This window comes from Haliotis asinina, chromosome 2, assembly GCF_037392515.1.
Source record: "Haliotis asinina isolate JCU_RB_2024 chromosome 2, JCU_Hal_asi_v2, whole genome shotgun sequence".
Taxonomy (NCBI): Eukaryota; Metazoa; Mollusca; class Gastropoda; order Lepetellida; family Haliotidae; genus Haliotis; species Haliotis asinina.
Window position 1 is genome coordinate 345,077 of NC_090281.1, and position 20,604 is coordinate 365,680.

Sequence of the window (20,604 nt, forward strand, 5' to 3'; positions counted from 1 at the left end):
TCCCATCATCCAGACAGTGGACCCAGAAGTGTGACAAACAATGACTTTGTGATATCAGAAAAAGACTTGGTTCTTCTGCCCCTCAGTTGTGCCCATCCAGATTTCTCCTGTAGGTTGATTAGACTTGGGATTTATGCCCCCAACTGCATTGTTTTAGAAGATTCTTATGTCCTCAACATACTGACAACAGGATTTCAACTTCCGATCGTGGGAAAGCCTCCCCTTACAATCTGGCTCCGGCTCACAGGGCGTATTCCCCTCAGCAGAGGGCTGTTCTACAATCCACAATGGAGACATTACTGTAGCAAATCCTTGGACCCAGCTCCGACCGAACCGGGGTTCTATTCTCCAATATTCTTGGTCCCCAAGAAATACTCGGACAAGCTAAGACTTATCTTCAACACGAAGATTTTCAACAGGTTGTATCTTCCGTCTCCACCTCATTTTTAGATGGTCTCATCTTCACAATATCTTCATAGGGAACCAGAGCATGTTTACACCAAAGTGTGGCAGACTGCAAGACCAGTCTAGTGTTGCATGCCGGGAGGATCGACATTCTGCTTGCTGACCTCTACTCTTCAAGCAATTATGTCAGTGAAATTTCCAAATACCATCACAAGTGTGTAGTTAGCACAATAGATAAAATAAGTTAAAAAATTTGGAAATTTTAACTATAAATTGTAAGCCCAATGGAGGGGTGGGCTTCGTGCAATATTTTTCTACAAAATGTGGTGGATGTATCAGAACCTACAGTGGTGCCTTTTGCTATTTACAGGCTTTTGTGATTTATTATATTTGGATTCCATGGAAATGATTTTGATTTCGAATATCTTCTAAATATCTTTCAGCAAAACTTGGCAGATATGTGAGGTAGACCCCAAAGTGGTGCCTTTTGCTATTTGCAGATTTTTGACGATTTTTTTTTTTTTCTTGGTTTCCATGAAAACAATTCAGACTTAGTCTCAAAACTGAGGGATGGGCTTTGTTTCCTGAGCACAACTCAAAAAAAGTCTTCTGCAGAGACATCAAGTCGCATGTTGTCAGTTCAGTGCTCATACATGAAGTGATACTTCTGTGGGTCAACAAGATTATCTCTGCAATTTGAATTGAGACATTTTTATGTAATTATTTTGAATATAACAACTACAAGAGTTCCATCTTTTTTACAGATAGATGTTTAGAAAAAAACAAAAAACGTTTTTTTACAAACACTTTTAATTAGTTGAGGCTGTTTGAATAATTATCATGTGTATTTCAAAACTACAGTTATAAATGTTGTGATAACTTCCAAATTTCCTCCAGTGAAGTCACCCTTCAAGTGCTTTATTTCATCAGAACTTCAATATCCAACTAGGCAGAGTCGTACATGTATCATATACATGTGCTTATTTCTTATCTCAGGCTTATTTCTTATCTCATTTCGGGCACTACTTTAGTTGCAGGTGTGCATGCTGATCATAATGCGTTAGTATTTGTTATGACACACTGTAGTCAAAGGGTAGTTCTGTTTTCTTGAATACACTGATATTTTATATCTACTAGATATTAAAAGTAAATCATGTACTTTGTGGGCATTTTCATGACAATAATTTATTGTTCATAGTTTTATATCATTATTGAGTAGTGTGAAATTGATATCAATTCTCTGCATTCATAATAATTTAACAAAGGTGACCTAAAAACATATTTGTATTTTGCTGTTTAAACCCACACAGCTTGTGAGATGTTTATTGGGCCTGACTATTGTGTTCCTATTGATTGTATATGGTATCAGGCTAACTGCCCCCCATCCATTGTGCCCCCTGGGTTGTCATTTCTCACTTTAGCCACTACTGCTTCTCTCAAGTCAGGTGCATGTGTGTGATCATGCAGACGACCTACTACTTCCCCCTCTTTAACTTTAACCTTAGCCTTACACTGACTGCGTCTTCTCTTCACACATTGGGGCGGTGGGGTCGCCTAGTGGTTAAAGCGGTCGCTTGTCCCACTGAAGACCCGGTTTCGATTCCCCATATGGGTACAATATTTGAAGCCCATTTTCTGGTGTCCCCCGCCGTGATATTGCTGGAATATTGCTAAAAGCAGCGTAAAACTAAACTCACTCACTCTATTCACACATTCATAAGAGTTAGCTCCACCCTGTAAGTCTTTCTGATGAACATACACGAATCCTTCTAAAGCTAACTTGGCCTTCGCCCTCTGACTTGGAATCCACTCCATGATTGTGAAACGACTGGCAGGACACCTTTTCCACAGTGGTTATATGCCAGCATAATCAGAGATGATGGGATTAACTAATCTGCATTAGGTGTATGGTGGTCAGTAAGGCCATCAGAATGTTTTTTCCATGATATCCTGGGGTTTTCAAGATGTAACTCCAGATTAAGTGAAAGTTTTAACAGCAATTAATGATTTCAGCTCATCTAGCAAAGGCCACATTACTGAACAGCCGTCTCCAAGATTAACTTTCTCCAAGATAACATGAGATTTATAAGCATTTTGAACATATGAACTCTAAGTGAATCTGAAGACTGAAATATATATATAGTGGAAACCTGATAAGTAAACTTTCAAGGGACTCGTCAAAATTGTTTACTTACCAGGTTTTTTACTTATCCAAACTTATTGATATCTGCAAATGACAGAGTAACTTACAAGATTTGTAAGTAATATAACATGTTTTATTGCACCAGTCTACTCACTGATACTCCCAAGCTACATATAACAATGAACAACTCATCAGGGCTGGCCTCCAGTTGTCAGTGTATTGTAAACTGCTTACGCCAGAGCAAGCTGTAAGTGGGAGATGTTTATTTACCTGGTGACTGACACATGTCCCTCATGTCTGATCATGTGATGATCGCTAATTTAGTTATCAGGTCTTGTTTGGTCAGTGATTTACTTCCAGGGACCATGTGAAAACGTTTACTTAAGCGGTATTGTTTACTTATCCAATTTTAGTTAACAGGACTCACTTGTCACAGGGGGCAAATAGCCTAGGGGGCAGTTGTCCAGGGGGCACAATGGACGGAGGGCAGATAGCTAAGGGGCAGTTGTCCAGGGTCAGTTGGACCCATTGTATATATTGTACCTATACCTTGAGTAACAACAAGTGGAGGACTACCATCTAGATCTGTGTGAAAACTTGGGTTTCCTATTTCAAGATTTACTTAGGTAACCACCAAAAGCGGCTTCAAACAGAGGAGTTTCTCCTATTTTACTTTGTGCTATTTTCATATTTTTAACACTTATCCAACTTCAAATTTTTCTCTTATTCAAATAACCAAGGAGTTGGATCAACCTGGAGCAAAAGTTTTAATCTCCTTTTAACACCCAGCCCAAACACACCTATTTCCATCTATTGTTCTCTTAGTTTATTTCTTGTTGTCTGCGAGTGAAGACGTCATGGCTTTCAGAGAGCAAAGGTGCAACATGTTTTGGATACTCAAGAAAAATACAAGTGAAGTTTGGGCAAGAATGAACCCCATTCCTCATGTGTTGAGTGTATTAGCTCATATTATCGCTTGTTCTTGAGGTAGAGTTAGGGTTTGGGCATGAGCTACTTGTGACAGCCAACAGCAGTAGATGAGTGTATTAGCTCATATTATCGCTTGTTCTTGAGGTAGAGTTAGGGTTTGGGCATGAGCTACCTGTGACAGCCAACAGCAGTAGATGAGTGTATTAGCTCATATTATCACTTGTTCTTGAGGTAGAGTTAGGGTTTGGGCATGAGCTACTTGTGATTGCTAACAGCAGTAGATGAGTGTATTAGCTCATATTATCACTTGTTCTTGAGGTAGAGTTAGGGTTTGGGCATGAGCTACTTGTGACAGCCAACAGCAGTAGATGAGTGTATTAGCTCATATTATCACTTGTTCTTGAGGTAGAGTTAGGGTTTGGGCATGAGTTACTTGTGACAGCCAACAGCAGTAGATGAGTGTATTAGCTCATATTATCGCTTGTTCTTGAGGTAGAGTTAGGGTTTGGGCATGAGCTACCTGTGACAGCCAACAGCAGTAGATGAGTGTATTAGCTCATATTATCACTTGTTCTTGAGGTAGAGTTAGGGTTTGGGCATGAGCTACTTGTGATTGCTAACAGCAGTAGATGAGTGTATTAGCTCATATTATCACTTGTTCTTGAGGTAGAGTTAGGGTTTGGGCATGAGCTACTTGTGACAGCCAACAGCAGTAGATGAGTGTATTAGCTCATATTATCACTTGTTCTTGAGGTAGAGTTAGGGTTTGGGCATGAGCTACTTGTGACAGCCAACAGCAGTAGATGAGTGTATTAGCTCATATTATCACTTGTTCTTGAGGTAGAGTTAGGGTTTGGGCATGAGCTACTTGTGATTGCTAACAGCAGTAGATGAGTGTATTAGCTCATATTATCACTTGTTCTTGAGGTAGAGTTAGGGTTTGGGCATGAGCTACTTGTGATTGCTAACAGCAGTAGATGAGTGTATTAGCTCATATTATCACTTGTTCTTGAGGTAGAGTTAGGGTTTGGGCATGAGCTACTTGTGATTGCTAACAGCAGTAGATGAGTGTATTAGCTCATATTATCACTTGTTCTTGAGGTAGAGTTAGGGTTTGGGCATGAGCTACTTGTGATTGCTAACAGCAGTAGATGAGTGTATTAGCTCATATTATCACTTGTTCTTGAGGTAGAGTTAGGGTTTGGGCATGAGCTACTTGTGACAGCCAACAGCAATAGATGAGTGTATTAGCTCATATTATCACTTGTTCTTGAGGTAGAGTTAGGGTTTGGGCATGAGCTACTTGTGACAGCCAACAGCAATAGATGAGTGTATTAGCTCATATTATCACTTGTTCTTGAGGTAGAGTTAGGGTTTGGGCATGAGCTACTTGTGACAGCCAACAGCAGTAGATGAGTGTATTAGCTCATATTATCACTTGTTCTTGAGGTAGAGTTAGGGTTTGGGCATGAGCTACTTGTGACAGCCAACAGCAATAGATGAGTGTATTAGCTCATATTATCGCTTGTTCTTGAGGTAGAGTTAGGGTTTGGGCATGAGCTACTTCTGACAGCCAACAGCAGTAGATGAGTGTATTAGCTCATATTATCACTTGTTCTTGAGGTAGAGTTAGGGTTTGGGCATGAGCTACTTGTGATTGCTAACAGCAGTAGATGAGTGTATTAGCTCATATTATCACTTGTTCTTGAGGTAGAGTTAGGGTTTGGGCATGAGCTACTTGTGATTGCTAACAGCAGTAGATGAGTGTATTAGCTCATATTATCACTTGTTCTTGAGGTAGAGTTAGGGTTTGGGCATGAGCTACTTGTGACAGCCAACAGCAATAGATGAGTGTATTAGCTCATATTATCACTTGTTCTTGAGGTAGAGTTAGGGTTTGGGCATGAGCTACCTGTGACAGCCAACAGCAGTAGATGAGTGTATTAGCTCATATTATCGCTTGTTCTTGAGGTAGAGTTAGGGTTTGGGCATGAGCTACAACAGCAATAGATGGAGCTGGGGGGTGTTTGGGCATGAGCTACCTGTGACAGCCAACAGCAATAGATGGAGCTGGGGGGTGTTTGGGCATGTGCTACCTGTGACAGCCAACAGCAATAGATGGAGCTGGGGGGTGTTTGGGCATGAGCAACCTGTGACAGCCAACAGCAATAGATGGAGCTGGGGGGTGTTTGGACATGAGCTACTGGTGACTGCCAACAGCAATAGATGGAGCTGGTGGGTGTTTGGGCATGAGCTACCTGTGACAGCCAACAGCAGTAGATGAAGCTGGTGGGTGTTTGGGCATGAGCTACTGGTGACTGCCAGCAGCAATAGATGGAGCTAGGGTGTTTGGGTATGAGCTATTCGGGACAGCCAACAGCAATAGATGGAGCTGGTATGTGTCAGGACAAGGTCTTAGGAGACCCCATGGTCGTTGCAAGAACAAGAGAAAGTGCATAACATGCAGACGGATAGTATTACTGCAGTGTATGAAACTCCTACTAAAAGCCAGGAAGCCCACAGAGCTGATCACTGAAAAGTGTTGCCGGCCCTGTTAACATGTAACCAGCCCTGTATTAAAGCATGAAATTCTGATATGGTGTTAAAATACAGTAAATAATGAATTACTCATAGTTGGATAAACTCAAACATGTGCATTTAATAAAACCATGACTTGGTGGTCACTTTTGATTCACTTAGTGTCACAGCCATCTGAATGAAAAAAGCAGAAAAGAACAACATTATTCATTGGCTGAAAGCATTGTCTGGACCAGTTTCATTTAGTGTTAGATAAATGGGTAGGTTGACCTGTGGAGGTTACAGTTTGATTGATCATGAACTATACAAACATCATCTAGTTACCACAATGGTGAATTATTTTGCGAAATATTATCCCTAGTCAATGACATGGTCAAATACATAACCTTGGAAATTGTTTTGGCACAAAGGGACGGCTTTTAAAGTCGATAACCCCCTCATATAACCAGCAATAGTATTAGTATATATATTTAGGGCTTTGTACAAAATGCATATACAAAGGCCCTTTCCAAGGAAGAAAATCTTTAATACATGTAACATGATGACTGTTAACCAGCAGCAGAATGTTTCCAAGGTGGGCGGAGGAGCTCGGCCCAAGGTACAGAAGTCAGCCAGCATTGCTACAGAGATGTCCATGGACGCGCCCAGGGAAAAGGCAGCCATTGTTCGCCCCAAAACTGCAGATTCTGTGCTCCAGGAAGAAAAGGTAAAACTCCACAAACTATCTGTTACTACGGTTACTTTATGTACGTGGAAAGTGTGACCAGGTGGCTTGTGTCTCGATGCCAGGGATTATTTATAGAACCACCTGGTGTCATAAAGGTGTGAACACCAGCTAGTCTGAAGGTGTGACCTGTTAATTTCTGTCCCAACAACAGGTGTTTGAAATAGAACATCTGATGTTCTGAAGGTGTGACTGCCTTGCGGCTTGACAATACAGTATAGGTTGATTGTTTGACCATGTGGTGGGTTGCAGGTATGAATGCTTAAGCCATAATTCTTGAGTATATGATGCATTATTACAGAGTAATTGCCAGATTGTTTGACCATGTGGTGGGTTGCAGGTATGAATGCTTAAGCCATAGTTCTTGAGTATATGATGCATTATTACAGAGTAATTGCCAGATTGTTTGACCATGTGGTGGGTTGCAGGTATGAATGCTTAAGCCATAATTCTTGAGTGTATGATACATTATTACAGAGTAATTGCCAGATTGTTTGACTGTGAACCCTGAGGTAGCATGATGCAGTAATCTTCTTGGCTTCAAGGGTTGAACACCTAGTGTGTAATCATAATCACATTGTTCATTGACAAAGTAACCTCCTGGTGTCTTGACATAATCGTGCCTTGACAAAGTGACTGCCTTGTGGTTTGACAAAGTGAATGTCCTGTGCCTTGACAAAATGTCTGTCAGGTGGCTTGTATAGTGTATGGTAGGTGCCTTGACAAAGTGAACACCTCATGCCTTCACAAAGTCAGTGCCTTGTGGATTGACAAAGAAACTACAGTGGAAGCTGTCAAAACTGGCATCTGTCCAACCCTGCAAGTTGTCAACACTGACATAAAATCTTAGTCCCATCCGTGACTTATACGTTTGTCAGCAGTTTAACAATTCAGCTCATTGTTTAAACCGGATTGTTTCTTTCGTCCCCATGAGTGCCTGTTAAGACAGCTTTCACTGTACCCTTTGTAACTTGACAACATGACTGTCTGGTGGCTTGATTGTCTGAGTGTCTTCCTGGTGGTTTGACAAAGTGACTGCTCGGTGCCTTGAAAAAGAGTCTGTATGGTGGCTTGACAAAGTGACTGCCTGGTGCCTTGACAAGGTGACTGACTGGAGCCTTGACAAAATGAACTCTTGGTACCTTGAATTTGTGACTAGCTGGTGACTTAACAAAGTCAGCATCTGTCAGTCAGTATGAAGGCTTGAACGTGTGAACACGATTCCTTGCAGATGTGAATATTGAATAGCTTAGAGGTGTGAATATCAGGTGTCTTGGTACCTCATTGCTTGCAGTAGAATGGCATTGTGCCCTGTCTTTAAATGTCCGGGAGCTTGAAAGTATAACTGCCTTGTATATCAAATGTATGAACTCATGAACCCCTTCTATACTCACTCACTTACTCTATTACTGGTATTTCAGGATGAGACTTCTGATGACGACAGCTTCTTTGATCTCCTTAGTCGGTTCCAGAGTCGAAGGATAGATGACCAGAGATGTTCCTTTCGTCTGTCAGAACCGACGGCTGCCACCCCTTCCACAGCCACCACCCAACCTCAACCCAACGGTCAAGCCCTCTCCTCACAAGGTGAAAGCATTGAGTCTACTTTAAGAACAGACCATTTTGTTTGAATTGAGCTCTTATGTAATTGTTTTGTGAGTGCCACTGTTCCTGAATTTCTTGACTATGTGCTTGACTGAAAGATTGTCTTATGTCTGATGTACATGCTCTACATTGTCCCAAATTATGCTGTGATTGGGACCTTAATGATGTGGTCGGATGTTGCTGATTTTTTATCTGATTTAGTTGTAGATAATAAGTGTTCTTTGATTCTGATGTTTATGGGCTTGGAGGTTTCACCTACATATTGCTCGCCACAGTCGCAGTTAATTTTGTAGACGACACCTTTCGGTAGCTGATTTTGTTTAGAGGTGTTCCTGCCATTAGCTTTCAGCAGGGTTTTCAGTGATGTAGAGCTGGTAAATAGATTTCAATGCCTGCTTGTTGCTTTAGGAGATGGCTGATGTGGAAGGAGGTTTTTCCAATGAAGGGCAAAGAGATACGAATAGGTGCTGGTTCAGGTTTGTTGGTGGCCTCTTTTCTTGTTGGGTGGAGTGTGGATCTGATAATTTTATCAACAAACTTTGACGGGTAGTGGTTAAACTTGGTGAAAACATGGTGGAGTTGCTCTATTTCTGCAGTACGACTGTTGGAGGAGAGGTTTATGGCCTGTCTTGTGAGGGTAGAGGTTTTCAATGGGTGGTTGGAGTATGGGTGGATGAATGTATTGATCAGAGTGGGTTGGCTTTCTGTAGACACTGGTTTCTATCTTGTTGTTACAAGGACATCTAGAAAGGGAAGCTGACCATTTGTTTGTGTTTCTAGGGTGAACTGGACCCGGGGGTGCTGTTGGTTGAGGTGTTGGAGGAGGGTAGCTGGGTCTTGGTCTTGACGTAGGATGATAAAGGTGTCGTCAAACTTTCTGGAACAGCAAGTAGTTTGATGGTTGAGGTGCTGAGGGCTTGCTTTTCAAAGGAGGTCATATAGAGTTCGGTGTGTAGTGGGGATAGAGGGGAGCCCATGGGCCGGCGGTGGATTTGTTCATAGTAGTCTAAGTGTCTAAGTGATGCACGCAGAGGTCAAGGCGATGATGGAGTCAATGGTGAGGTTGGTGTCAAGGGGTGTTTCCAGTTCAGAGATGCGTTGCCCGAGTATTTGTAGGGGTTCATCTTTGGGGACACTTCTGAAGAGGTCCACAACATCATAACTTAGGATGTAATTTTCAGGAGTTTAGTACAGAAGTCACTGGAGTCGGAGATAAAGGAGTCTGCTGTTTTTGTCCGAGTGGGGCAAGGATCTCTGTTAGGTGTAAGGCGGTGTTGTAGAACACAGTGTCTCTGGTTCACACAAGCAGTCTGGCCTTGGGTGGAGTTTTGTGGATTTTTATGTTGGTTCTGGCATATGGTGGCTGTGTGTTCGATGTTGTTAGCTTGTGGTATAGCTGCTGGCTAATTTGGTTCTTATCTTTCAGTTGGCTGAGGCTGGCTTTATGTTGGTGGTTGAGTTTAGCAGTGGGGTCTTTCTTGATCTTCTGGTAGGTTGTCGGGTCATGGAGGATCTTCTTGACCATGTCCTTGATGACTATCAGATCTCCTAATGAAACTCAAACAGAGGAATCATCTGTTACTAGGAGATTTCAATCTTCACTATGATAACCCCCATGACTCAACAGCGAAGAAAATTGTCAAGCTTCTGGAATCTAGTCCAACATGTGGCTGAATCAGCCCATCGATCTGGACCTTATTCTAAATAATTTAATAATATAATTTTACACTGATGACCTTAAATTATTTTTTTTTAATACAAAGTGTCCATATCAAGTAATAAAACTGGCTTCTAAATCACTAGTCTACATTCATAATGAAATATATTCAGAAATATCTGTATTTCCCAACACTTAAAATAATCAGCACATCATAAAATAGAAAAACATATCTTCATGTAACTGAACCTATTTCCAACTCAAGTAAATGACTAAACATTGTGGCACATTCACTTTTAGTTTACAATCGGTGATTATTCCAAAACTGAACGACAGAGAAAATGAAAAGTGCCTATAGCAATTATCTCCCTTTTCATCTGAATTTATTTTATTGTTCATAATCTAAGCCAAACAAACATAGCACCAAACTAGCACCTTGACAACATCTGCATGTGCTCAGATAACACAACTCAAAATTATTAAGTCACCAGCGTTACATGCCCCTGTGTAAGTCCCATCGTACACAAAGTTCACATTATCATTCAGTACACATTACTGATTTTCTGTATGAGACTAAGAGACATACACTGTGTAAAAACAACACTTGATACACTGCTATATGTTTAAAAAATGTTTCTGTCATTCTCCTCAAAGAGAGTTGCTTATCCCTTCACCTATGTTTGTATATGCATATTCCGGCACTCAAAATAATGTCAAAATTGTTGTTATTTACGTACCGCTCAACTTGGGATGCATCCATAGGCAGTTAATCTAGTCGATTCCTTTATCTTGAGTCAGTTCATGACATATCCATCGTATTGTCCACGAATTGCGGGAATTGCAAAGTCATTAGTGATATTCATCGTTCCGTTGTCGATCATAACTTGGAAGAATAGTTTATACACATGTAACCTGTCGTAAATTTTATTTCATTACTCTAAACTGACGTAGTTTAGGGTCATATCACGCTGGACAGGGAGTGACAGTGAAATGTGTTCTAAAATCGAGAGCATTGAATGTTTTCAATGAGAAGATCAACTTGCGGGTTAAGAAAGCTGTCAGAGGCATATCAAAATATTTTTCCACATTTCTTTTATTTCGTCAAGCATCCCCTGCGAAACTCAGGTCATGATTTCATGAAGACTTCATGAAGTGTTCATCAACTTCAGCTTAAATCTTCATGAACTTACTTCATGAATAAAAACTTCATGAAGTAACATACAACTTCATGAAGTTGAAGTCTTCATGAAATATGTCTTGTGTGAAATTACTTCATGAAGTTGACGAAGTCTTCATTAAGTGTGTCTTCATGAAGTAAGTTCATGAAGATTTAAGCTGAAGTTGATGAACACTTCATGAAGTCTTCATGAACTTCATGAACTCATGAACTGAGTTTCGCAGGGGATGCTTGACGTAACATCAAATGCGTGAATAGAGAAGATTTTCGTCATGATCTTCTGCAGTGTGACCTCTTACAAAAGAACTTTTCATATGCTGAGTTCTTTTTTTACTCATACGACACCACCATGACTCAACTCCTTGAGAAACATGCACCCAGTGCTATCAACAGTATCCCAGAGAGATTGAGCATCCCTTTCTACTCCAAGGAAGTTGCTGCTGCCAGGAAACAGAAAGACTGAGAGGAATTGGCAAAAGTCTAAACTGTATGTCGAGAGACAGATCTTTAGGTCAGCACGGAACTCAACAACCATGATGATCCGGAAAGCCAAGGCAGATTATTGTCTGTCTCAAGTGAAGGAGTCTATGGCACGAAGGCACTCTATGACTTCATGTCATCCCTTCTGGGGAAGAAGGACTCTAGTCTTCCACACACTTCAGATGTATCAACTCTTACAGAAGAATTTTGTAATCTCTTTTCAAACAAGATTACCAAGATCCACCTGGACTTAGATGGAACTGTTCCAGCCTCCATTCCACAACTCTCACATTCCTCTTGCCAGGCTCATCTTGACAACTTTATACCCTTGAGTGAGGCAGAAGTTAGAAAAATCATTGCGCAATCAAAACAAACCCATGGATCCCATTCCAACACGGTTGATGCTTGAATTCCTGGATATTCTTTTGCCAGTTTTTACCAAGATGATAAACCTCAGTCTTTCGGTTGGTTATGTCCCATATTCTTTAAAAAGTGCTTTAGTGAAACCTATACTGCAGAAGAATGGACTGGATACTGAAGATCTGGCTAATTATAGACCCGTATCTAACCTTTCCTATGTGTCGAAGCTCTTGGGAAAGGCTGTCAAGACTCGTCTTGTGACACATCTCAGTGACAATGGTCTTTATGATCCTTTCCAGTCGGCTTATAGACCAAATCATAGCACAGAAACAGCACTGATCAGTGTTATGGATACTCTACTTGAAACAACAGACTCAGGGCAAGTTAGCATGCTTGTTCTTCTCGATCTGTCTGCAGCCTTCTACACTTTAGACCACAACACGCTCATTGCATGTTTAGAGGACCGTTTTGGTGAGCATCAATATTATTATTATTATCATTATGTTTTACAGATTAAGATAGAAATGCAGCAGAGAGGGTTCAGCTGGTAAAGCTCATCATCAACTCAGGGCCCTCGCCCCCTCTACACGCAGCCCAGACAGCGAATGGGACTTCTCCCAGGAAACACTGCCTAGTCGAACCCACCAAGAACTTTCTGGGGAATATTAAGGTTCCCCAACACTGCAGCCTTCTGCATTACCCAGATTGTCAGAAGGGCTGTGCTCCTGGTGGAGAACCCGGGCACTCTCCTGATCTGCGCCAAGAGATCAGCAGGTACCAAACCAAGGGCAAGGGGATGCAAGCGAGACATTTCAAAGGCGAGGTCTGCATATTTATCATGCTTTCCCTGAATCTTGCCAATCACGTTGCTGTCAAAAGGGACAGAAAATTCTATGATATAAATAGTTTCATTGGTTTTATCAAAAAGAACAAGATCAGGTTTGTTGGCTGGAATTCGTCTCAGGCTGTATATTGGCCTATTTCAGAGAAGTTTATAGCTGTCATTTTCCAGGACGCCCTGGACATGTTCATGGTCGTACCATGGATGGACGTCGGGGTCAAAGCCACAGGCATGGCAAAGATGCTAATAGAAGCAGTGAGCCATGCCATCATGTCTTTTAAGATATGCTGTTTGTGTCAAGGAAGGGCATCCACTGACAAGGTGTTGGACAGTCTCTGTAAATTCATTGCAAAGACGACATTTCATATTGATACTTTCTTTAAGAATAACATTCTGGCGATTGCGAGTGGGAAGTGACTGGTCCTGAGCATCAAAAAGGAAGCCCTCAGTTACACATATGAGACCAGCCGACTTCATCCAGGTGAAGGAGTCGGTTGGATTGCTGTTCTGTTCCACACACTGCATGTACACAGGATGCAATGGCTTCTCAGAAAGCTTCTCCACAAAGGACTGACTTTGAGCAGACTTGGTGAAGGACTTCACCTGGTTTACTCCCATCACTGTACCGTCCAGCAGTACATCACCATCAACAAAATCAACTTCAACTTTCAAATTGTGTCCAACAAGCTTGGCACGCTTAAAATAGCTGTGGAATTCCTTGCTTTCATCGTGAGTCTTGGCGTGCATCACCAGAGGATCATCCGATAAATAAATATGTGCAAAAGTACACAATAAAATTCTATCATCAAGAGCTACCACATTAATCAAACCCCGGCCTCCTGAATTGATTGGCATATATAAACGATTAAGAGAGGAATGAGGGTGGTGTGCTTTGTTATCTGACATGATCCTTCTGGTCAGGCGGTCAAGACTCTAGATGTCCTGTTTTGTCCAGTCAACTACTCCAAAGGAATAGGAGAGGACTGGCACAGCAAAAGTATTGGTGGCTTTGATCTTCTTTTGAGCATTTAGCTCTGAGCTCCAGATTTTCTTTAAACGAGATTTATACTCGGCCCAGTTTATCCTGAATTTGGGCATTCTGGAGCTTGTCTCAAACTTGCATTCCAAGATAGGTGTAGGCCTGATCTTCCACGAGATGCTCAATAACTCCTCCCCCTTGTAACCGACCAATCCATTATTAGTTACCTTGCCACGTTTCAAATGAAGAGAAATACATTTGTCCAAATGTCATGCCAATATCATTAGAAAAGGACTCGACAAGGAGAACCTGTTCTTTCAAACTGGTCTCCCTTTTGGCAAGGAGCTCAATGTCATCCATGTAGAGGAGATGAGAAAGAGGTGTTGGGGATCTGTGCTGAGGAGGTCCAGGATGGTACCCTTCCTCCCTGTTGAGCAGAAAACTCGAAGGATTTAAAGACAGACAAAAAAGCAAAGGCCTGAAGGAGTCCCCCTGAAATATTCCCCTTCTGATTGGAATAGATTCCGAAGTCTGCACCTGCCTTTGCGAGTACATCTCAAGTTGAGTCGACAATTATTATTATTTTTAACAGATTAAGATAGATATGCAGCAGAGAGGGTTTGGGTGATCCTGGCACAATCAGCTCAGGGCCCTCACCCCCTCTACACGCAGGCCCAGACAGCGAATGGGACTTCTCCCAGAACACACTGCCTAGTCAAAACCACCAAGAACTTTACGGGGAATATGAAGGCTCCCCAACACTGCAGCTTTCTGCATTACCCAGATTGTCAGAAGGGCTGTGCTCCCGATGGAGAACCTGGGCACTCTCCTGATCTACGTCAAGAGATCAGGAGGTACCAAACCAAGGGCACCGAGAACAATGGGGAGCCTGATGACAGTGTACTTTTTATTATGTTGTGGAAGTCTGGAGGGTTCAGGATGACTGTGGCCTTGCCCTTGTCGACTGGGGCGATGGTGATGTCCTTGTCATTTCGGAGGTCATGGATGACTTGTTTTTCGACAGCTGTCAGGTTGGGTGGTTGAGGGCTGGCTTTGGCAAGGACATTGGTTACCTGGTGTCGTAAGGAGTCAATCAACAGAGATCAGGGATATCTCATCCCAACTGCATACAATGAACTGATATAAGTAACAAATTTGAGCTCACCAGCCATCATTACTAATTACCCTATCAGCCATGTATACTTTGTTTCAGCTACAGTCACCACTGGCTTCCTCTTATTGTGAGATCATTACCATCATCCATTGTTGTTGTTGTTAACTCCCCTTTGATTCATACCTACATGTTGTTATTGCTTTATCCTTCTTCATGTATATAAGTCTGTTCTGTGCTGTATTACTTCACTCTTGCTTGACAACGGTGTAAGGATCCACACCGAAACGTTGCATCATATGTAATAAAGAAGTCATTATCCATAAAGAATCTTACTCACTTATTACTCACCAGCTTCTAATAATGCCAATCAAACAAATCATGTGCAAGAACAGTATATACATCTGGTGTATACTATTGTTATTTCTGGTCTACTCTGATATTTTTGGATTAAAACATAAATATTATTTCTACAGTATTTCATTTTAAGTTACTTACAATATGACACCTCTGAGAACTGAACACTGAACTGACAATTTCCAAAGGTGAAATTATCTTCAAATTCCAATTAATTCTTCAATGTAGTAAACAAGAAATTGTAATCCATAAAGCTGTATGTTGCATTATCAGAGAAGTTTGGTGTCACATTGTGCCTATGTAGCCAAGTAAGGCGAGGTAACTCATAATAGCAGTCCTTGAATTTTTTTTTTTAATTTGAGAAATCAGAAATATGTTTCAAGAAAATAAGGCTAGTGTTAATGGTAATCTCGGAATGATTGCCATTGTTGATACATTTCAAATTCACTTTCTTCTTTATGTAATGAGTAGTTAAAGTAAGAAGAAATTATCTTTCCCATTGCAGTTGCCTCCCCTGGCACAGATGATTTCCTGGACATGGTGGCTGGCATCCAGGGATCACGCATGAACGATCAGCGAGCAGAGTGTCCCTCATTCCCCGGCCTCAGTTCACACGCAGTGATTGGGCAATTACTCCAGCAGAAGTCTGACGACAGTGTCCCAGATGACAACTTCTTTGAGATGCTGATGAGATGTCAGGTTAGAGCTGTCTTTGGTATTTGAAAGGTATTCAGACACATGGAAGTGCATTTACATTTCATGGTTATACTGTGCTAGGAAGCTCCAGGGATATCAATTATATCTGCATTAATTTCTTATGATATGCATTTTGACACATTGACAATCATGTTCGGGAGCAAGATCATCCAAGACATGAAAGAAAGAATTGCAGAAAAGTGAGTTTAAAGGATTTTTTACACTGCACATTGTCCATTTTCGCTCTTAATGAAATCCCTGGGTTTATATAATATACACAAACTACAACATATGTTATATTTGTGTTTCCACTTTCTTAGTAAAGTACAAATTCTAGTACTTTTTGAGTTGAGTTCCATTCGGTATTCAAATCCAGACCCTCAGAGTCAGCCACCTAATCACCAGAACACAAAATTGGGCACCTAACCCACTCAGTCACTGCAAATTCCACAAACATTAAATTTGGACAACTGGTAGTCTAGACTGCGGACTTAGTCTACCTCTCTGATAAGTGATAATTGGCATGGCTCCCACGGCCAAATGATATGATTTAGAAGGTGGCCAGATGTAACATACTATATTTGGGATAGCATATGTTATATTTGGGTGTGTGTTCAAATCCCAGATGGGACTCAACTAAAAAAAGTAATAGTATTTGGGTGTGTGTTCGAATCCCAGATGGGACTCAAATGAAAAAATAGTATTTGTACTTTACTAAAAAAGTGATTTCAGCAATGTTTGATCAATGTATTGAGCTTGTTACGCAGTGTTCAATCAAAACTAAACTGCTCGCCAATCTAACAGATACAACATGGAAGGGGTCGTCAAAAATACGACCGCTCACATCCGAAGTTCTACCAAACTGTCTTGAAAACTGCTATCGGGGAAAAAACTCGTGCAGGCTCAACTCCACGTGTTCCACGAAGTCAAGAGTGTTTTCGCGAATGTTCGTATTTCAGAAACATAACGCAGGCGAATACTCTACATTCACAAACACCGTTCCTTCTCCTGAACATTCCCCCCTACAAATGATAGATCCAAGTCTATCATTTCAAATGAGTGAGTTTACTTTTACGTCGCATTCAGCAATATTCCAGCTATAAGGCGGCGGTCTGCAAATAATCGAGTCTGGACCAGACAATCCAGTGATCAACAACATGAGCATCAATCTGCACAACTGGGAACCAATGACATGTGTCAACCAAGTCAGCGAGCCTGACCACCCGATCCTCCTGTTAGTCACCTCTTACGACAAGCACAGTTGCCTTTTATGGCAAGCATGGGTTGCTGAAGGCCTATTCTACCCCGGGACCTTCACGGGTCCATTTCAAATGAACGAATCAATCACAAAACAGTACATAATATATAAACATATGTGACAATGACGCAACTAAACTTCAGAAAGTCCACACATTTCCTTAAATACAAAGAAACACATCCTGAAAGAAAGTTCTTGTAATATCCAGTCCTGGAAATGGAAAAAATGCAAGTCTGTTCATAACACTTCGTAAGTATGATGCTCAATGTCACAAAACACAGTTTATCTCCTGAAAAACATGTCAATATACAGTCAATTGAATACTTCCCTTTAATGACTATGTCCTGGCTTCGATTCCATCGAATCTTCTATCTCTGAATTGTTCTTTAAATCCTCCATCCATGAAATCCTGAATTCTTCCATCAACAGTCTTTAATGCTTGAGTATTCCACACAAATTATGTTTCACTTAATTCCATGAATCCTGTTTCTTGAATCCTTCTGCTGCTCCTCTATGAATTCTTCTGCTGCTTGAAGCTCCTCTATCCGCTCCTTGAATCCTCCTGTTGACCTCCTGTACGTTTCTTGAAGCATTCTTCGGTGTTGGTTTCTGACACATTCCATTCAAGTGGACACACCTTTGTCACTGGTCTTGTCATAACGCCTTGATTCGTCTGTATGTCGACAACTCGAACGTGCCCATCTCTGCCTGGATGTGTCTTTATGATTCGTCCTGTGATCCAGCTCCTTCTTGGTGATTGCGGGGAAACAACCACAACGACATCGTCAACCTCAAGATCACGACTTGGTGTAAACCATTTCTTCCTTACTTGTAGAGATGGAAGCCATTCAGACATCCACCGTTTCCAAAAGTGGTGTACAAGTTCTTGGACTCTTCGCCACCATCTCCTTGGGCTGAATTCTGCATAATCAACTGACTCTGGAGCAAAGTTTCCACCACACTGACCGTGAAGAAAATGATTTGGTGTAAGTGGAACGTCATCATTTGGGTGTGTGCTTTGGTAGGCCTTGAATTGATCAATGATTCAGCGCCAGTAAAGGCAGTGATAAGTTCTTCATCAGTAATGTCACTATTGCCTAGGATTGCATATATAGCTCTTTTTGAGGCCTTGATCATTGCTTCAAAAATGCCACCAAAATGCGGAGCATATGGTGGGTTGAATTTCCAAACAACTCCACGATTTGCCAATGAACTTTGGATATGATTTCTATCAAGTTGGTCTACAAGTAGTTTCAGCTCTTTGACAGCTCCTGTAAAATTTGTTCCATTATCTGACACCACAACACTAGGCAAGCCTCGGCGGTTTACCATCCTGTAAAAGGCATTTAGGAATGAGTCGCTGTCAAGACAATATACCATTTCCAAGTGCACAGCTCTCGTTGCCAGGCATGTGAAAAAACAAAGATAGCGCTTAACTCTTTGTTTTCCTCTACCTTGTATTGTCATGAAAGGTCCTGCAAAATCAACACCAGTTTGATCAAACGCCCGTAACGAGTACTTCAGTCTAACCTGTGGAAGTGGAGCCATAATCTGCACAATAGGCTTCGCCTTGACTCTGCGACACCATGGACATTCCTTTTCATATTCACGGATTTCTTCGCGAGCAGATATGATCCAGTAATGTGCAGATAGTAATGCAAGAATCTGGTTTGTACCAATGATGTGCTTTCCATCTTCATGGCATTTTTTCACTATCAGTTTTGTTACCCAGTTTCTCCTTGGTAATACTATGGGGAACTTTGCATCAAATGGTTAAAACTTGGCATGTTGCAGTCTACCTCTACATCTGATCAACCCATCTTCATCAAGCATGGGATCCAGTCCAATGAGTTTACTGCTTGTCGACAACTGGTTTCTATTTTCCAGAGCTGAGACTTCCTTGTTAAATTCTTCCCTTTGTGCACGGCTTATGTGATAGATCTCTGCATCAAGAAGCTCCTCATAAGTAAGTTCTCCAGAGATTCTCAAACTTAGTTTAGACCTACCGTTGTTCACGAATCTACAAACCCATGCAGTAATCCTTAGGAGTTTTTGCCAATCTGAATGTCTCCTTGCATCAAGCCGCCAACACCAGTCAGATGTCACTATTGTATATGACTGCCTTTTCATTTTTCTAGGCATTTTCACTTCACAATCATCTGATGCTGGTGTCATCACAGTTTGTGTTGGTTCTTCAGCTACATCTTCTTCCAGAAAGTCAGGCTCCGACATCCATGCTTTGCCTTTAAGATCAGCAATTGTTGCACCCCTAGACAGAACATCTGATGGATTTTGAAGGGAAGGAATATACTTCCATTGACTAGGAGTGGTGTATTCTTGGATGAAAGCTACACGATTGGCTACAAATGTTTTGAACTTGCGGCTGTGGTTTTTTATCCAACACAACACATTTTGACTATCTGTCCAAAGTGTCACAGCAGCAATATTCATTTCAAGAGCTTTAAGAACAGGCAAGATCAACTTGACTCCTAATACTGCCGCCACCAACTCCATTCGAGGAATGCTGACTGATTGTAGAGGTGCCACCCGACTTTTTGATGCTGTTAATCGACTGGTCTTTGTCCCATTTTGATAGGTAGTCACACTATATACAACTGCCCCACATGCTTTTTCTGATGCATCAATGAACACATGCAATCTCCTGTTTTCAATGTCCAAATGGTACTGCAAGCACCTTGGAATGGTAACACTTTCTAATTCTTTCACTTGGCTGCACCAAAGCAATGCTTTTTGTTTCAAATCAGTTTGAAGCTCTTCATCCCAATCTAAGCCCTTAAGCCAGATTTCCTGCATTAAGATTTTTGCTGTGATGATGAATGGTGCCACAAATCCCAATGGATCGAAAACCTTAGCCAATTCTCTTAGAAAACCTCTCTTTGTAAGTATCCAGTTGTTTTGTGCATTGGTATTATGAAAGCTGAACTCATCATCTTTAGCAACCCACGTCATCATCTTTAACAACCCACGTCAGACCAAGTGTTTTAGCAGTTGGCAACTCGTTTCTACCAAGATCAACTTCAGTAGCTCTGTTTTCTATTGGAACTCTCTTCAAGACTTCAGGAGAATTGCTTAGCCACTTTCTTGCACACATTCCTGCATTTCGCCACAACTCAGAAAGCTGTTCATACAGCTCAATGGCTTCCAACTCATTTCTAACAGAGTCTATGTTGTCATCCATGTACGTCGATTTTAACACAGTTTCAGCAGCTTTTGGTAAAGTGTCTTGAAATCGTCGGGCATGTTCTTGTGTGATGTACTGAGCTAAAAACGGAGAAGCATTGACTCCAAATACTACTCGCGAGAACTGGTAAATATCTGGTCT

General features: G+C 41.4%; 1 protein-coding gene across 2 annotated transcripts in view; it reads left to right on the top strand.

The window, feature by feature from the left end:
* LOC137273094 (G-protein-signaling modulator 2-like) overlaps positions 1-20,604 on the top strand; it is a 234,008-nt gene that overhangs the window by 202,360 nt on the left and 11,044 nt on the right. For both annotated transcript variants that reach the window (XM_067805542.1, XM_067805541.1), the window contains exons 12-14: positions 6,573-6,722; positions 8,162-8,327; positions 15,813-16,006. In XM_067805542.1, coding sequence (XP_067661643.1) covers positions 6,573-6,722; positions 8,162-8,327; positions 15,813-16,006 — 510 coding nt within the window. The remainder of the gene's footprint in view (positions 1-6,572; positions 6,723-8,161; positions 8,328-15,812; positions 16,007-20,604) is intronic.